The sequence below is a fragment of the Talpa occidentalis genome, unplaced genomic scaffold (genome assembly GCF_014898055.3).
Source record: "Talpa occidentalis isolate TD23 unplaced genomic scaffold, MPIMG_talOcc4v2.1 talOcc4.3, whole genome shotgun sequence".
Taxonomy (NCBI): Eukaryota; Metazoa; Chordata; class Mammalia; order Eulipotyphla; family Talpidae; genus Talpa; species Talpa occidentalis.
The window spans coordinates 28,322,572-28,339,290 of NW_023603184.1; the positions used below are offsets into that span (position 1 = coordinate 28,322,572).

Genomic DNA, 16,719 nt, shown 5'->3' on the forward strand with positions numbered 1-16,719 from the left:
AAGACTTGTTTTTAAGCTAATTTATCCTATTACTCCTCTGTGATCTATAATCTCCCAGCAACTATTATCCAACCTCATGCATTTCTCTGTGCATCTATAGTTTTTCTAATTAGCTCCCTTCTTTCCAATACTTCCCCTGACACATTCCAACTACCTCAGTCCTCTCAGTCCTCTGTGAACTCTTGTATTTTTCAATCAATAAATCTGCTATTCTGTTTAGGTTATTCTTACCTGCACTGTGATTTGGAAGGTGCCTCTAGGCAGAAAGCTTCTGTGATAGTAGGACTTTACTTCATTTGCTTCTGCTCTCATCTGTGTCACAGTTCTATACTGCCTGTTGCCCAGTGTCTGGAAATATCTGCTTCATATATTTTGTCCAGACTTCTTGTGCTTTGTGGTGGGAGATCAATCCCAGAATCAGTAACTCCATTATAGCCAGAGTGGAACAATTCAGCCAAATTTTCCAAACTTTGCAAATTAAAAGCAAACTCCTAGAATGAATGTTTCTTTTTTTTTTTTTAAATTTTTTTTAATAGAGGCATGTTTTATTTATTTATTTATTTGTTTGTTTGTTTTGTTTATACATACACTGGGTACAGTCAGAAGTGTCGGAGGGTGAGAGAATTCACCAGAGCCAGAGCAGGGAGCAGAGCAGGCAGAAGGACCGAAATACACTGCTGAGGGGAGCAGCGGGCGGCAGGAGAGGTCTGCGCGCCATGTGGGACCCTCCTCCTCCGGTGGCCGGGGAGCAGCAGGGGATCGAACCTGCACCCGCATAGCTTCGCAACCCAGCGCTCAACCGCTGCGCCACCGGGGAGGCCCCTAGAATGAATGTTTCTATGATGGAAAAGAGTGAAAGGGAAGAGATTCAGGGACAACTATATAACATTATGTAACTTTGCCAGAAGTTTAAGGAATGTATAATATTTAGAAATATTTTCTCCTCGATTTCAAAATGAAATTCAATGGGAATATTGAATTTATTTTGGAGAATTACTGGAAAAAATTTCAACTTTAGGTTATTCTTCTTCCATAAGTTGAAGTTAAATCAGTTTTATAAATACAGGCATCCTCAGCTATTTGATAGTTTGAATTATGCCACTTTTTTTTACAAAAAACCTATATTAGTACCTGTTTTCACTGACCAAAAGAAATCCAAAGAGGACTTCTATTTTTACAACAAAAGCCAAAAAGCAAAAGTAGCATTTAAGGTTTTTTGTAATGAATTGTTACAGAGGCCACCGGCATCCCGAGAAGAGTGGCCCCTCCACGTTACTTCCCTAGGAACTACTTGGTACAGGCTATGTGCTTATGATACCATTTCCGCTTTTACTACATGTTAGTGTTATTTTAGGCTTTATGTATTATTTGGTATGATGTGGTAGGTTATTTTTGGGTCTGGGAATGCTCAAAAATGTTTTTACATAAATTAAGAATAATGGCTTCTTCGCTTTATGCCATTTTGGCTTACAAAAGTTGTCATTTAAAAGGCACACTTTGGATATGGGGGACACGTTGTATTGCAGTATTATTCATTAGGATGAATGATAATAATGAGGTAGTTGCCTGCTGCTGGTGGCAATATTTATTGAAGCACCCACAATAAACTAAGCACCAGAAATTCAGGAAATAAAGTTAGTTCTCCAAGTTTACACACTAAGTGACTACGAAGCGACTGACTTACTCAGTACTCAGTGGTAATTTAGTGGCTGCAACTGGGATACAATCTCAGCTCACTGCTAACAATGACTTTTTCCATTATTATCCTGCTCTCTAGTTCTCTCTTCACCTGAGCTTCCCCATCTGGCAAATTAAAGCGGAAAACAGTTAACTCCCTCCCCAGAGAGCCTGTGTTATTATATAGATGTTTTGCATTATTTTGCTTTGAATAGCAGCATATGTAAATGTGCTCCTGGAGGTGAAAATTACCCTTATTTTTTTTTAAGCTGGCCTCTCCCACCGGGGTGAATAGTTGAAAATTCTGGGGAGGAAAAAGCAGACTGGAGAGGCTGTTAGCCAGCTTGGAGTTGCTTCTCCTCCTTCCTCCCCACCCAACACATATGTCTATTCAGATATAAGCAGCCACAGCAGAGTAAGTAAAGATTACTAGATTCCCTGCCCTGGAGTCCTAGCTTGTTCTGATACTCAGTGTCCAGAGTGGGTTAATCCAGATCTTAATCATTAAGCCTGCATCAGGTTGATGTGTTTGGGCAGGTGTTCTTGCTGAGAAGAATAAAAGCCTCCTGTGGCACCTGGAAGACTTTATCACACATGGTCCCCAGCCAGATCACAGAGATTCTAGTTAACATGGGCACTTTGCTGCCTCCGACCATCTACCTCTTGTTCAGAGGCTGGCATAGCCCTCCTGTTGGGCTCTCCTGTGGGCCCTGCATTGTTGAGCCCTCTCTATCTTAAACTGCCTTTCCTGGCATTTGAATCATCACTTCGATGATGTGATAATATCTGCAAGTTGGGAAAATAAAAGTGGCATTTGTTTAGCCATAATTAATGAAATATTTATGTTGCATGAGACTATGTGATAAAACCTTAGGCTTAGAGTCCTTTTGCTTCTGATTACATTTGGGATTTTTTTTTCTATGACCAGACATTCTGACGCCAGCTCTTTTACACTGAGCAGATGTCATGTAGTAAAAATGGGTGCCAGATGCTGTGAGCCGCAGAAGGGCGATTTGTTTAAGAGCTGGCTCTGACTTTTTTGCATTCAATTACTCTGCAGTACGAACCTTACACAAGCATTTAGGTAACTCAGCTAACTTCAAACATGCATTTTAATAATAGATTTCATCTCTGAATGCGTTCTAAGCTACACACCATATAAATGGTGTTTAAGGAATTAATTGATTTCTGCATAATACCTTTTTTAAAAAATATGAAAAGAGAGCTGCAAAGCTCTTGGCAGGGACCCAGAAATGTAATTAACATGGAAGGCCAAATTTTCAGTTGCCCTTAGGTACTGCCTCCTCATGCTCATGGCAGGTGCAGTGAGGGGCCAGCAGGGAAGAAGGGAATTGGGTAAGCAGGGAGGAGGGAGAGGCAGCTTTGGGGGTGAAGCAAGAAAAGAAGCTAAGAGTTCAGTGAGTTTTCTTTTCCCATTTCAGGTCCCAGGCACATCCCCGTCAGATTGCAGGTGACAGGGACTGACTCTTCAACCTCCTCCTCTTCTGCAGATGAAGAATTTGATCCTCAGCCTAGCTTGCGGTCAAAGGTAACAACACTTGGCAAACCAAAAAGGGCCTTGGCTTGTGGGGGCCGTTTACCATCCAGATTTCAGACCCAATGTGGGCTCCAGCTGTGGTGGTTTCATTAGGAGGATCACTTTTCATTGCATCTGACAGCAACTGCTTTTTTTTTTTTTTTTTTTTTTACCTGGAACACCCCAGGAATTATTTTATTTTTTCACTTTTAGAAGCTTGTCTTTCTCAGAGTCTCAGATTGGGGAGAAAAAAAAAACAGACATATTTACTTGAAACCATTTGGCGACTGCCGTTCCTAAAGTGGGTTTAATATGTGGTCCAACAAGCAAACCATCGAAAAAAATCACAACAAGCAGATGCATATTTCCCAGGGGGGTAGCACAGCTTCATTTAAGAAGCACTAGAGGCAGATTGCATGGAAAATGTTATGTTTATTCTAATCAGAAATATGAAATGAACCATGCATTTGCATCTAGATGTGAGGGTCCCTACCGTGGAAGGGACTAGCTATGTGCTGGCTGGGGAGATGGCAGGCCTCCTCTTTGCTTTACTACCATTAGTATTTCTGGAGAACACTTCCAACCCTTCCTGGACCCATAGAATAAAAAATGTACACACTGTTATATGTCTTTCAATGTATCTGTCACATACACAGAGACATACATTTTTCCACCAAATCTCATCTTTCTTTTCTTTATCCACCAGGGCTTGGGGCATTTTCACTGGGGCTGGGGAACTGAATGGCTGGACCTCAAATGCCTCCCGGTAGAGAGAGAAGCAGCTCACTGCTCTGGCAGTGTTTATTTTTTGGAGCAGCGAGGATCCAAGGAGAAAGGGAGAGAAGCAAGTTTATTTACTTAGACTCAACTTTTCCATATCTGGCATTAGGAGCTTTGGCGTCATCTCAAGTCACTCAGGGGTTCTAGCTCCCCAAGGCCCAGCTTGGAACAAGTCAGGAGGGGGCTGGCACATGGCATGACAGTGTAGGGTGTGTGAGAGAGACAGAGAGAGATGGGGGAGGGAGAGGGAGAAAGGGAAGAAGACAGATCGAGGATGAGCGGAGAATAATATGTATGGATTTCTAATTCCTAACTGTGGGGTGTCTGTAGTTAGTTGGGTGCTCAATATAAATGCATTCTGTTTTGTTCATTTCTGGTGTTCCTTATTGTCCCTCCCAACCCCTTTAGTGAGCCTGAGTTAAATCTGTATTCAAATGAGGCAGAGGCCCCAGCATCAGCCACCCCACACTTGCGGAGAACGAGTATAGTGGTGCAAATACATGGAAATAGCCGGACAGTGCTGTAGGGCAAGACTTGCAAATTGCTCCTTGGCCCCTTCTGGCCCAAAACAGAGGCAGCCATCACTTAAGCTCACAGGGTGAGAGTTTTCTGCTTCTCCGGGCTTCGACATGGCTTGCTGTCATGAAGGGGAAGCTGGCCATGGGGTTACTTCTTTTTTTTTTTAAGATTTATTTATTTTTATACAAGAGCTGGGGTACAGGCCAGAGGCGCGGGAGGGTGAGAGGATTCACAGAGACAGAGCAGGGAGCAGAACAGGCAGACGACAGAAATACACTGCTGAGGGGAGCAGCAGGCGCAACAGGAGAGGTCTGCCGCACCATGTGGGAGTCTCACTGGCCGCCCGGGATTGAACCCGCGCTGCAGAGGCTGTGGAGAGCTTCAAAGCGCAGTGCTCAACCCTCTGTGCCAGCGGGGAGGCCCCATGAGGTTACTTCTTTAGGACTTCCCAAGGCCTCGTGATATAAGAACGAGGGAAATTTTTTTCCATCTGCTTTTGTTGTTGTTTTTTTAATCTCTTCCGGCCCTTACTGGCGTGTCCCCAGCCATGTCACACTGGGCCCAGGTCAGCCCAAATGAACCTTGTGCAGGAACCCAGTGACAGGCTGGATACTCTCTTCCCTCTGTTTTGCCCTCCCTGCAGCCACCTGTCCTCCCCAAGGAATGCTGCATCTGAGAGCTTGGGCGGGTGACTTGTCCTCATCCTGCCAGATCTCTCCCTTTCTCTGTCCTTTCACGTCTTCTTCCTTAGCCTTGAGCCTCTTTCCTTTGCTCTCTGAGTCCTCATCACCATGGAGGCTGTAAGAACAGTGCCTGGTGCTTCTTAAGGCTATCAGAGCATTTGTCCACAAAGCAACCTTCTTTCCTATGTCAGCATCTTTTAATAAGAGGTGGTAAATGACTTTCTTTTCTTTTCTTGGTTCTCTTTTGCTGGCTCTTGATAAAGCAGCTGGAGTTCAGCAGCTCTGCTGCCGGGAAGTACTAGGATGGCATGATGCGGGGGAGGCAGCTGCCCTGACATGGTGTCAAGTGGTCTGAAGTTGAGGGGAAACTGACTTTTTTCTAAAGCAGGGATGGCACAAGGAAAGATGGTTTAGACTAGATCAAAAAGGGGGTTTTGGATCCAGCACACCTGGGCTTCATTCCTGTTTCTATTTATTACTAATTGTGTCATGGCCAAGCTGTTTAACTTCTCTGAGCCTTGGTATTTCTTATCAAATAAGTGTAATTTGAGGAACAAAGGGATGATATATGTGACGCAATCAGTACAGTGTCTGGCACAGGCACTTCATAAGTGCTGGGGTGTGTGATGTAGGTTAGTACACTGGAAACTCAGCGGGTATTTGTCAAACAAATGAGCTGACTTGCCATACAGATCAAGTTTGATAATTTCTGAATGGTAACTACCAGGGATCGCCACCTTTTTCTGGTGTCTAAAACTTGTAAGGGACGCTACCAGGATGCAGACATCTATTTTAAATCCTCCATTTTTGAATGCTCTGAGTTTGATAAGCTGGAGCACACACAGATCCTGGTGACTAATGATGTGTTTGCACACGCAAAGGGAAGTCAGGGAGGGAAGCGGTCTTATGCCTGCCTCAAGCCAAGAAACACTTTCACTTGCATTATTTAGATACCTTCCTCTATTCTCAGGTTGGATTAGGCAATGGTGTCACTCTTAAAGACTATTTAATGTGGTTAAATGCTTTTTTTTTTTTTCAAATTGCTATCGTGTTTGTGTTTCTCCCAGACCCATCATGCCTTGGCACTTGGCACTTATATAGAGTATAATTCTTTTTTTTTTAATGCTACCTCGCCTACCCCTAGAATATAATTCTTATATTATTCCTCCTTTAAACCAAATCAATGCTATCTAAAGTCACTCCAACCTACACACCTATATATACACCCGCTACACATGCATTCCCAATCTGGTACCTACTAGCCACAAGTGGTTATTTAAATCCATTAAAATAAAATTTAAAATTCAATTGCTTATTCATACTAGCTTCATTTAAAGTGGCCATGGGAGGCTAGTGGCTTCCACATTTGAAATAATATAGATACAGAATACACCAAAACAGAGGACTTATTGGATGTCATGGTTCTAGAAGCTAAGCAGTGACTAGGAATCATTGGGCGGAGAGGGCAGAGTCCATGACAGTGTTTTGTAAATATCAACCACATTTTTCTCAGACCTGTGTTTTCTTTTCCATTGATTTTAGCAGGAGAGTAATACACTCAGAAGAAGGAGGAAACTGGAAAAAGCAACAAAACAACTGGTTAAACAAGAAGAATTGAAAAGACTTTATAAAGCTCAGGTCAGAAAGCAAGGGATGAGTGTGAGTTGGCTGGGTCCCGGGAATCTAAAAGTTCTTTGGAAGTCTGTATGGTGTTGGGAAGGTGGGCTCAGGGAAAGTCAGTCTCTCTTCTCTGGCTAATCAGAATGTACCTCTTCTAAAGGCCTCGCTTATCCCTGCTGGGATGCCAGGGCCTGGAGAGCCTAAATGTGGAGCTGGTCCACCCCCAGCCTCCTGTCCATCCAGAAACATGCATCCTGCAACGCAAACCTGGAATAACAGCCAACGCTTGGCCTTGGGGACTCTCCAGGCCCCAGATGGCCACAGAGCAGGGGTCCCAGTATTGCTCTCTGTAAAAATACAACCTGCTCCCAAATTCTTAACAGTGTCTTGCTAAAACAGCAACTACTAGCAGCAGTCTTCTTCCAAGATGAGCTGAAAACTTAAGTATCCAGTATTCTGATACAGATTTCCTGGGATAATTTGACCCAAGTTGATCTGCCCACCTTTGCCACAGACAGGCAAAATAAAGCAGAAAGGCAAGGCATTCTCCCTTTCCTGTGGGCCACAGATCCAACCTTAAAGGATAGTAGGGTTTTAGGACAAAAGAACTTAGAATGACCACTCATATTCCTCCAGTGTGCTCTGCTATCCCTCTCTCCAGTTGTTCCTTTCATCTGTCCGTGCAAGTCAGGCATGGACTGGAAGTTAAATGAGGCCCTAATTCCATAAGACTGATATTTTTATAAGAAGAGAAAAGAGAAGAGAGAGCCATCTTCCTCTCTGTGTACACACAAAAATTAGACCAGGTGTGGATACAGCAAGACTTCCTTCTAGCTCATGCCTGCTTCACCCACCACAGTGACTGGCTTGAGAGCCACCCCCAGTCACCTAGTAGACAGGGAGAATTCCCAGAAACTTCCCTCTGTCCACTTTCAACTTCTGAAACAGGTTTCCATGGCACATTTTAACTTTTTCTTGTACGAGCAAGATAAGTCCTCATGATATATTAATAGATTGGCTAACTCAGCAATTTTCCCCTCCTATTTTCACGCCATGGTGGATGGTGGTTACAGAGGATTACAGTGGCTTGTTGAGTCCTCATCTTCTAACACCATGACAGCCCTTTCTAATGTTGGAAATTTTCATTCTCGGTTTCTAAAGAATGACAGTCAGAGAAAACAAATATGTTTTCTCACAGACTTGAAGGCTGGAAGTACAAAATCAAGGTGCCCTTAAGGGTAGGTTTCTAATGAGGCCTCACGTTCTAACTTATATACACAGCTGCTTTCTTGCTGTGTCCTCGCTTGGCCTATTTTTTGTGTACAAGAAAGAAAGAGAAATGGCTCTGGTGTCGTTTTCTCTTCTTATAAGGACATCAGTCTTATGGGATTAGGACTTCATTTAACCTTAATTACTTATTTAAAGACCCTCTCTAAATATAGTCACTTTGGGGCTTAGGGCTTCAACATAGGAGGGGTATGTGTGTACACACACTTTAGCCCACAATGACTGCCAGCCAGAATTGCACAGTAATCGGTACTATAGTCAGTTTCTCTTCCTTCAGCAATTCTATATGATGCCAACAAGAGATGGATTTATTTATTTATTTTTTTAAAGTGGGTCTTGGTTTTTTTTTTTTTTTTAAGATTTATTTATTTATTTATACAAGCACTGGGTACAGTCAGAAGCAAGGGAAGGTGAGAGAATTCACCAGAGCCAGAGCGGGGAGCAGAGCAGGCAGAAGGACCGAAGTACACTGCTGAGAGGAGCAGCGGGTGGCAGGAGAGGTCTGCGCGCCATGTGGGACCCTCCTCCGGTGGTCGGGGAGCAGCCGGGGATCGAACCAGCGCTGCAGAGGCTACGGGCAGCTTCTCAAGCAAGCGCTCAACCGCTGCGCCACCAAGGAGGCCCAACAAGAGATGGATTTATAATGATCATATTATCTTTAAAAGAGAGAGAAGAAGAGGGCATGAAGTTATAAGTCATTTTAGATAGAATTTCCATATTTCTCAGATTTTGTGTTTGAGACTTACACAATTTTAGCTGGGACAAGAACAGCCAGCCAGGTGACTGCTCAGACCCTGCACCTACTCAGGCCTTACTCCTTCCCCACCCCCCCCACCCCAATCTAGGGGAGACTTAGAAAGAGACTGAGTTAAGGAGGAAAAGGAGTGAAACAGCGCTGGCGTAAGGCAAAGGAAGAAGAACACATACGTTCTACCTGCCCAAGCAGCTGCTGGCCCTGGAATAGACCTGGTCAGCCAGGTGCAAAGTCTTCCAGGAGAGGTGACTTTCAGTAGCGTGGTGTTTGAAGGCAGAGAAAATTGGTGGGGGTGAGAAAACTGTATTTAGCAAAGGCTTCCCCCTACTTTTCCTCCTAATATACCCAAGAGAGAAGTTGCTAGTAGGAAAATGTGTAAATGCAAACCCACCCATAACCATGGCCATAATAGGTGGCTCTGGTGAGTCTAGGAAGGTGTGAAGTTGTCTCTAAATGAATTAAGGCCTACGTGTCTTGTCTTAATAACCTCTTTGCAACAAATGCCTGTGGGCTTTTAGTTCATGGTCTGATGAAAGAATAGGCACCGTTCGTAGCTGAGATGAAGAGCAGCACACCCCAAGAAAGGAACACCCAGCCCCAGAACTGGCCCAGGCCCCCATGTGAAATCAACTCTTGGGAGGTATCAGCTGGCTCTTCCTGGGGAAATGGAATGTGAGCATGCTTAGTATTTTCCCAGGAGCCCCTGACTTAGTCTGAGAGGTGGCTGCAGCTCCAGTCCCTGTGCCACGACCACAGTCAGAGGCTGGGCTGTGGGGAATCCAGGGGTGCTCTGCCTTCCTTGCCCACAGCCTGTGCTGAGAGCATGCCTGTGTGGCTGGTCTGGCCAAAGAGCTTGTGCTGAGGTCTACTTGGGGGCAGATTGAGCTCACACACACAGTCCTTGCCTTAGGTTTTCGTACTCTAGAAGGGAGATGCCAAGGTCTAGTTGTTTGGGAATTCAGAGGTTCCTCACCCTGTCAACTAAGAGGTAACACCACAAGGGCATTTCCTCTTAGAAAGTTAGTGGCAGAATCAGCCCCACACATGACTCTTGAGAGTCCCCATATGATATGCGATCCTGGTGTTGCAGGCCATCCAGAGGCAACTGGAGGAGGTGGAGGAGCGGCAGAGGGCTTCCGAGATCCAGGGCGTGAGGCTGGAGAAAGCGCTGAGAGGAGAAGCAGGTAAGCATACTGCAGAGAGGATGCAGTGGGCTTGGACCTGCATCTGTGGTCTGATAATAGTGCTGGCTGGTCAAACCATCAGGGGGAAACAGAGACATCTGGTTCCCTGCTGTGGCTCTATCAGCATGGACCTGTGGTGCGAACCCACAGCAGCCTCGCACTTTCAAAATCTACTGGATGGTTCCATTAGAAATTCTGAGGGGTATTGGCCCTTCCAGTGACCGTGTAGCTGAGTTTCTGGTTTGTCCAGCTTTCTTCTACTGGTGGGTGTTCTTTGAAATTCAAGTATTAGGATGAATTCATAAGAAATATTTAGGCATTCAAGGCTATAATACAATGACTCAAAGCCACAGAGCCAAAATATTGGTTTCCTCCTTTATTTGCTATGTGACCTAGGGCCACGTACATGTTTTAAACCTTTATAAATGTTTGTTTTATCCTTAAATGAGATTAATGGTGGTTCCTATCTTATAGAACCTCTATAAAGAACAAGGAAGGAATTATATTTGAAGCTTAATTTTAACACACTGCCTGGTACAAGATAAAAAAAAATAAATGGGAACTATTCTTCCAGTAGCTTTAGATTCTTAGATCCAAACAGGGTTCATCTGGTGAAGGCCTGCCACATACTGGACATGACTTCACTGTGTCTGTAACAATAAGAGAACACAGCTTCTGCCTTTGAGAAGGTTGTGGTCCTTTTAGAGATATCGACATGTAAATGAATCAATCGTAACCCAGGTGAACACATGCTGCCATAGGGAGAAGCACTGGGTGGAATGGGAACAGGTCAGGAGGCCCTAACTGGTCTGGGAAGGAGGTGTGGCGAGGCTCATCACCTGGACAGGGCAAGTGATTAAAATAAGAACTGGAAGTTCTTAGAGGAGTGAAGTGGTAAGAGATTGTTCAGGCAGAGGGAACAGCAAAGGTCAAGTGTGAAACAGCAGAGGGAACACTTGCAAAGGTCAAGTATGAAAAGATGTGAAATACCTTGACAAATGAGGAGTCAAAGAGGGATCTTCAGGTGAGAGATGACCTAGAGAAATCAGCATTTGGAGACTGCCCATCAGTGGTGTGGCCAGGGAATTGGAGAGCTCCTTAGAGTTTGGGGGTGAGGGACAATTGCCTCTTTGGCTTTCTAATATGATGTATTTAGCCTTCTATATTTGGGGTAGAAAGAATGAAAAACCAAACTCTGAACACACATATCTCTGTGTATGATCATGTAATCACCACATTATTTATTAAACAACACATTGAAAAGCCAGGATATTTTAAGTCTTTTAAAATATCTATAATTCGAGAGTGATGCTACTAGCGGGGCCGACCCAAATTTAGGGAGGCCCAAACTCATACAGTCAAGCAGGTGAAATTGTGATGGCTTCTCCCAAGCCTGCCTCCATCCATCCCAGTGAGGGCCTACCTGGCGAGTGTGTCCCTGGGACAACATTGGAGTCTGACTTCACCCCTCTGTGCCTCAGTTTCCTGGTCTCTAAAGTGGCAGTGATCATACTTGGCTGTGTGATGAGAAAAATGTAAGTGAAAGCCCTAGCACAGTGCCTGCCACAGGGTAGATGGATAAATAAATATGTGACACTTTTCTTACTGAAATACTAAAATACTGTGCAATTCCTTGCAAAGATAACCCAAATGCTCTGCTCAGAAGCAGGCTTCGTACAAAAATGGAAACTGCTTCTTGCTCCCGGAAGTGAGTATGGATACCTACTTTTGCAGCTGCTGTTGGGATTTTCAACACAATGAGCTGCCCTTGTTTGATGTGTGGTCATCTTCCCAATCAAGAAGGCTTGTGCTTATCTTCACGAGTCTGCTGATTTCAGTGAGAGCATGAGAAATGAAAAGGATGAACCAGCAAAGCTGGGGCATGTTTCTGTTGGCTGGGAAGGCAATGTGGTATGGTGGGGTAAGTAGAGTTATAGGCATCAAAGAACCCTGTGTTCCAGTTCTAGCCCATGGCTTTTAGGCTGTGCTTCTGGAAAAATGACTTCACCTCAGTTCTTTCTCTGAAGATGGAGCAAATAGCCCCCATAGTACCAGAGTTTAGGGTAGTACTGACTCTTTGTACTCTGATAACGTGGGGATTGTCATTTTGAGAATTAAGGGTAATGGTAGGCAAAGTGTTTTCCAGAGCACCGACCATATTGTAGGCAATCAATAAAAGCCACCTGGTATTATTTTACAAAATATTATTAACTCTCCACACATATGCTTATAAAGAATTGATACTATTTATTACTGCTTGAAATTTAAATGATAGAAATCAAATTTTGAAAGCTTCGAAAAATCAACCTCACTCCGAAATGTAAAGAAAGGCTATTTTGAATTAGCTAAAGAAACTCAGCCAGCTTGTGGTGTTTGCAAAGGTGTGCTAACCCAGCTGAAGATGAATCCCATTTATCCCCTTTATGTCCTCGGTAATTTAATTCCCCTGTGAGGTTTATGGGCCTTGTTTTCCTTGACTGTCCTTGGGGAAGTGACAGATGCACATCAACAAGAGGTTAGAGACGAGAAGAGTCAAGTCATGGAGAGTGGCCCCAAAGGAAACCAAATGGAAGCTCTGTAAACCAGGCATCAAAATTAATACACTCTAACTTGTAATAACATTTGTGCAATAATAATATTCCTATGTGGCTGAATATCCTATTCAGCCCCTTTAAGAGATTGCCCTGGTGCTTAATGAATGACCAATGCTTATTAGGTTAAGTTGTATTTGAGCTGGCCTGAGCTGCTCTGGTTCAAGTGATTTAATGGGAATTATTTAATAGGTATTATTAAGATAATTAGAAAATGATCACAGTTAGGCAATAATATTGAGCTATAAAGGTTGTGAATAACCAAATTTAGAGACAGGCCTGAAAACATGAGTAGTCTGCGACAGTTATGCAAGTCTCCTCTAATAATTATGTGAGCCAGTCTGAAAGGGTCTTTTGTTCCTAGGAGTTATTCATTAGGCGGGCATTGAATTAGAGGAACATGCGGGGGTGCAGGACAGAGGGCAGTGATGGCTGATGAGCAAAATGAGGCTTTGATGAGCTCCTAATTGTCGTGACAACAATTCCTGCTTTCTTTTTCCCCAACAGTCAGAAATAAGCTCCCCACCTCCACGAAGGGTTTTTCCCCATTTTGTCAAAGAAAAGGGAAACAAAGAAAAGCAAAACCCTAACAACCCACCCCAGATGACAAGTCATTATATTCTGTGTGTGTGTGATGTGTGTGTGTGCGCGCGTGCAGGCGTGTATGTAGGATGGATGGATGGACATCCTTGACAAAGGGAATGGATTCCTGGGGTGATCTTCGCTGCCCAGAGTAAAGGACCAGGCTTTGCAGTGACCTGATTACCCCAGGCCTCACCCTCTGTGAGGTCAAGCCAAGCTTTGTCAGCCACTTAGCTTCCTCCTCACAATTTTCTTCTGGTTGGTTGGCTGGTCAGTGTGGTGGTTGGTGTTATGTGTTGGGGCTATGGAATTCCCTGATTTGGCCAGAGACCACAGTTCAAATTAAGATGATGTGGTAACAGAATCTCGGCTTTCTTTCAATACCTAAGGAAAGGTGAAATCTGATGAAAACTGAGGAGCAACTTCAAATAGAGAAAGCCTTTGTCTCCAGGGAAGGTGTGTGTGACTTAGTCTTCCCATATAGCCTTACAAACTTTGGGGAAGGTTTGCTAATTGGATGTCTTCATTGAGTTCCCCGCTCCCTACTCTTTTTTTTTTTTTTTTCTAAGCAACTCCTTGCATTCTCCTACACTAAGATAGAAGGGTTTACAATTACAAAGGTCAGGTACTTGAGGGGGCCAGCAGATGGCAGCATATGCATACTGTATGACAAGAGAATGCACAAAGCCTAGCCAGGAAGAGGGAAGTAGTTTGGCTTCTACTCTGTGGTTTTCATCTGGAGTGCTGCTGAGAAACAGGAGGAATAATAATTTCCTGCATAACATGACAATGTGGTGTCCTGAAAAAATACAGTGATTAGAGTCTGACATTTCTGAGTCTGAATCCCCATGCCATTCATAGAGAATGGCCAGGAATAAAAAGTCTCCAAAATTGCTGGCTAAAACAAGTAATGAGCTTGAGTTGATTTGCCACCATTCTGTACTCCAACTGGAGTCAGTCGTACCTGAGTTTGAATTCCAATGTGATGATTATACAATTACCTCCCTGCCAAAAATTTCTTATCTGTAAAGTGGTAGTAATAGTACCAACCTCATAGAGAGGGTATGAAGAAAAGACTTAAATAGTATTAGTAAAGCACTTTTTAAAAAGACTGGCATATAATAGGTGTTCCAAAAATTAAATACTTCTCCTTTTTTATATTGTTATTTTTATAAAACACAGCTAGATGGTCAGTAATTTCTCAGGTTGTATTATTTAGTTGGTCATTCATTCACATTAATTTATAACTATACTCCTTGCAACAGAGTTAAGCTAGTTTCTATAAATATGTATAATATATGAATTTCCCCAGTCTAGTTCATATGAGGAGCTCAATGTAGACTCATACTGTTACCAAAAACAAACCAGGGGAAAAAAAGCACAGTAAAACAGTTCAAAATGAGAATAAAACTCTGTGGTTCTGAAGTATGCCTCTCTGACAGCCTTCCACAATTTGGGAATAGATTTCATGGAATGAATGTTCTTTAGGTAATCTTCCATAATTATTTGTTCCCTGCATGTACTGAAAGGCAATGAGTTGAAGACTATTCCTGCTTGTCAGCCACAACAGGGATTAGGTGCTGTGGCCTTAGGGTCAGCAGAGCAGGGGAACAATTGAGAAGCTTCTGACCCTATGAGAGCCTGATTATTTGAATACAGGGTATCCATAAAACTGAAAGCATAAAAAATATTATTTTGTCACATAATATAATGGAATATTGTCCGGAAGAATTCCAATCTCACAGAGGATGGCCAGGGGTAACAAGACTTCAAAATTGATGGATAAGCTTGAGTTAGCTTGCTATCACTCTATAGGTGCTAAAAGTAACCAGTAAAACTGAGTGCATCAGAGCAAGGAAGTTCATTATCCACAGCACAATAGCAGAAGCAACAGGACTAGAAGCAACACTGTAGGTGAGATTGGCATTCTCAACCTAAATAAGCCTTGGGTTCCTTCCATTGTATGGATTCAAGGATCACTGAGACTCAAAGTATCCTGGAGCTCTGCTTTGTACAAAAAAACAAATGACCATGAGAGCACCAGAAATACATTTTATATCATAAGTTAGTACATAGAAATGTATAATTAAATATTTCAAGAAATAATATTTAATAGTATTAAATTATAATTAAATTGTAGTCAATAAAATTATGTTTTATACAATTAAATTATAATGAATCATAATTAAAATAATATTTAATTACTACTTAATTACAAATATAAAAGAATGGCACTTCCTATTCTGCCTCATATTTAGTGCTTATTATGACCCTTAAAATTAATTTCATAATCCTCAGGTTTGAAAAACACTGTCATAATGATTTAACCTGGAAAAATACTTAAAACGAAATAACTAAATGTTGCCCTAGTCAAAGATACAGAATCAGTTCATAAAAAAGTGTGGAGCAGCAGGATGGTGGACTAGTTACTATAAGAACCCATTCAGTAGAATAACTGTACCTTTTAAAACATTTCTATTCCCTAGAAAGTGAGACAAATTTCTCAGGACCAAGAAAAAGCTAGAGAAGAAAGAGAAGAAGAAAAATAAGAAGAAACTTACATGGTTTAGAGAGTAAGTCAGCACAAAAACAGAAATCCAGGGTTGCCTTGGGGATAAATATCAGTAGTTTTAGAGCCTAAATCTTGGGCTTAAGAAAAAGCAGGGGAGCTAATGTTGATTCCCAGGTTAAGCCGCATGTCTAGCTTCCTAAAAAACAATTTCAGAGCCACTAAGAAAGATACTGTGCCTCAGTTTAGGTTCTTAGGATTCAGACAGATTAAGGTCAGTAAATTATGAACTTATAATATTTTTTAAATCACCCAAAACACCAAAAAAGTGAGCCACCAAGAATTGAGTCAGGAAAATCAACAAATTTATAAATGGCCAAAAATTTCAGACATACCAAGTGTTAAATATAAAATATACTATGTCTACGTGTGAGAGATTTAAATTTAAAGAAATAGAAGATTGCATACAAGAATGAGCAAGCAGAAAAACACTATAAAAGTGAACAGGCAACACCATCTTAACTTTAACCAACCATAATCATCATCAAACTTAACATCATGTGCTTTCTGTTATGATGTACTAAGAAAGACACATCTTCAACCAGAACTACTTAATTTGAACTTAACCATAATGATATAATCTGATAAATCCAAACTTAAAAGTAATCTGCAAAATAAATATAAATATTAATGTCATTAAAGGGCAGTGAGGGGGAGGGGGACCTAAGAAACTGCTATAGGTGAAAGGAGACTGTGGAAACTTAATAGCATGCATTTGAAAAGTTTTAAATTTTTTTTCAAATAAAAAGTTGAGTGGGAAAATAATTAGGGATTTAAAAAATAATCCAATAAATAGTTTTGACATAATAAGTATTTTCCTTGAAACGAAGAACTCAGTGAGCATACCAACAGCAATTTAGACACAGTAAGAGAGAGGATTAGTAAATTGGATAATATATCTGAAAAGATTAGCCTTGTGGGGCCTCCCCTCGTGGC

General features: G+C 42.2%; 1 protein-coding gene across 9 annotated transcripts in view; it reads left to right on the top strand.

Moving 5' to 3' along the window:
- MICAL2 (microtubule associated monooxygenase, calponin and LIM domain containing 2) overlaps nucleotides 1-16,719 on the top strand; it is a 209,100-nt gene that overhangs the window by 171,625 nt on the left and 20,756 nt on the right. For 7 of the 9 annotated variants that reach the window (XM_054699375.1, XM_037522672.2, XM_037522674.2 and 4 more), the window contains 3 exons: nucleotides 3,120-3,226; nucleotides 6,739-6,834; nucleotides 9,948-10,041. In XM_054699375.1, coding sequence (XP_054555350.1) covers nucleotides 3,120-3,226; nucleotides 6,739-6,834; nucleotides 9,948-10,041 — 297 coding nt within the window. The remainder of the gene's footprint in view (nucleotides 1-3,119; nucleotides 3,227-6,738; nucleotides 6,835-9,947; nucleotides 10,042-16,719) is intronic. The other 2 variants (XM_037522676.2, XM_037522677.2) reach the window with 1 other exon arrangement.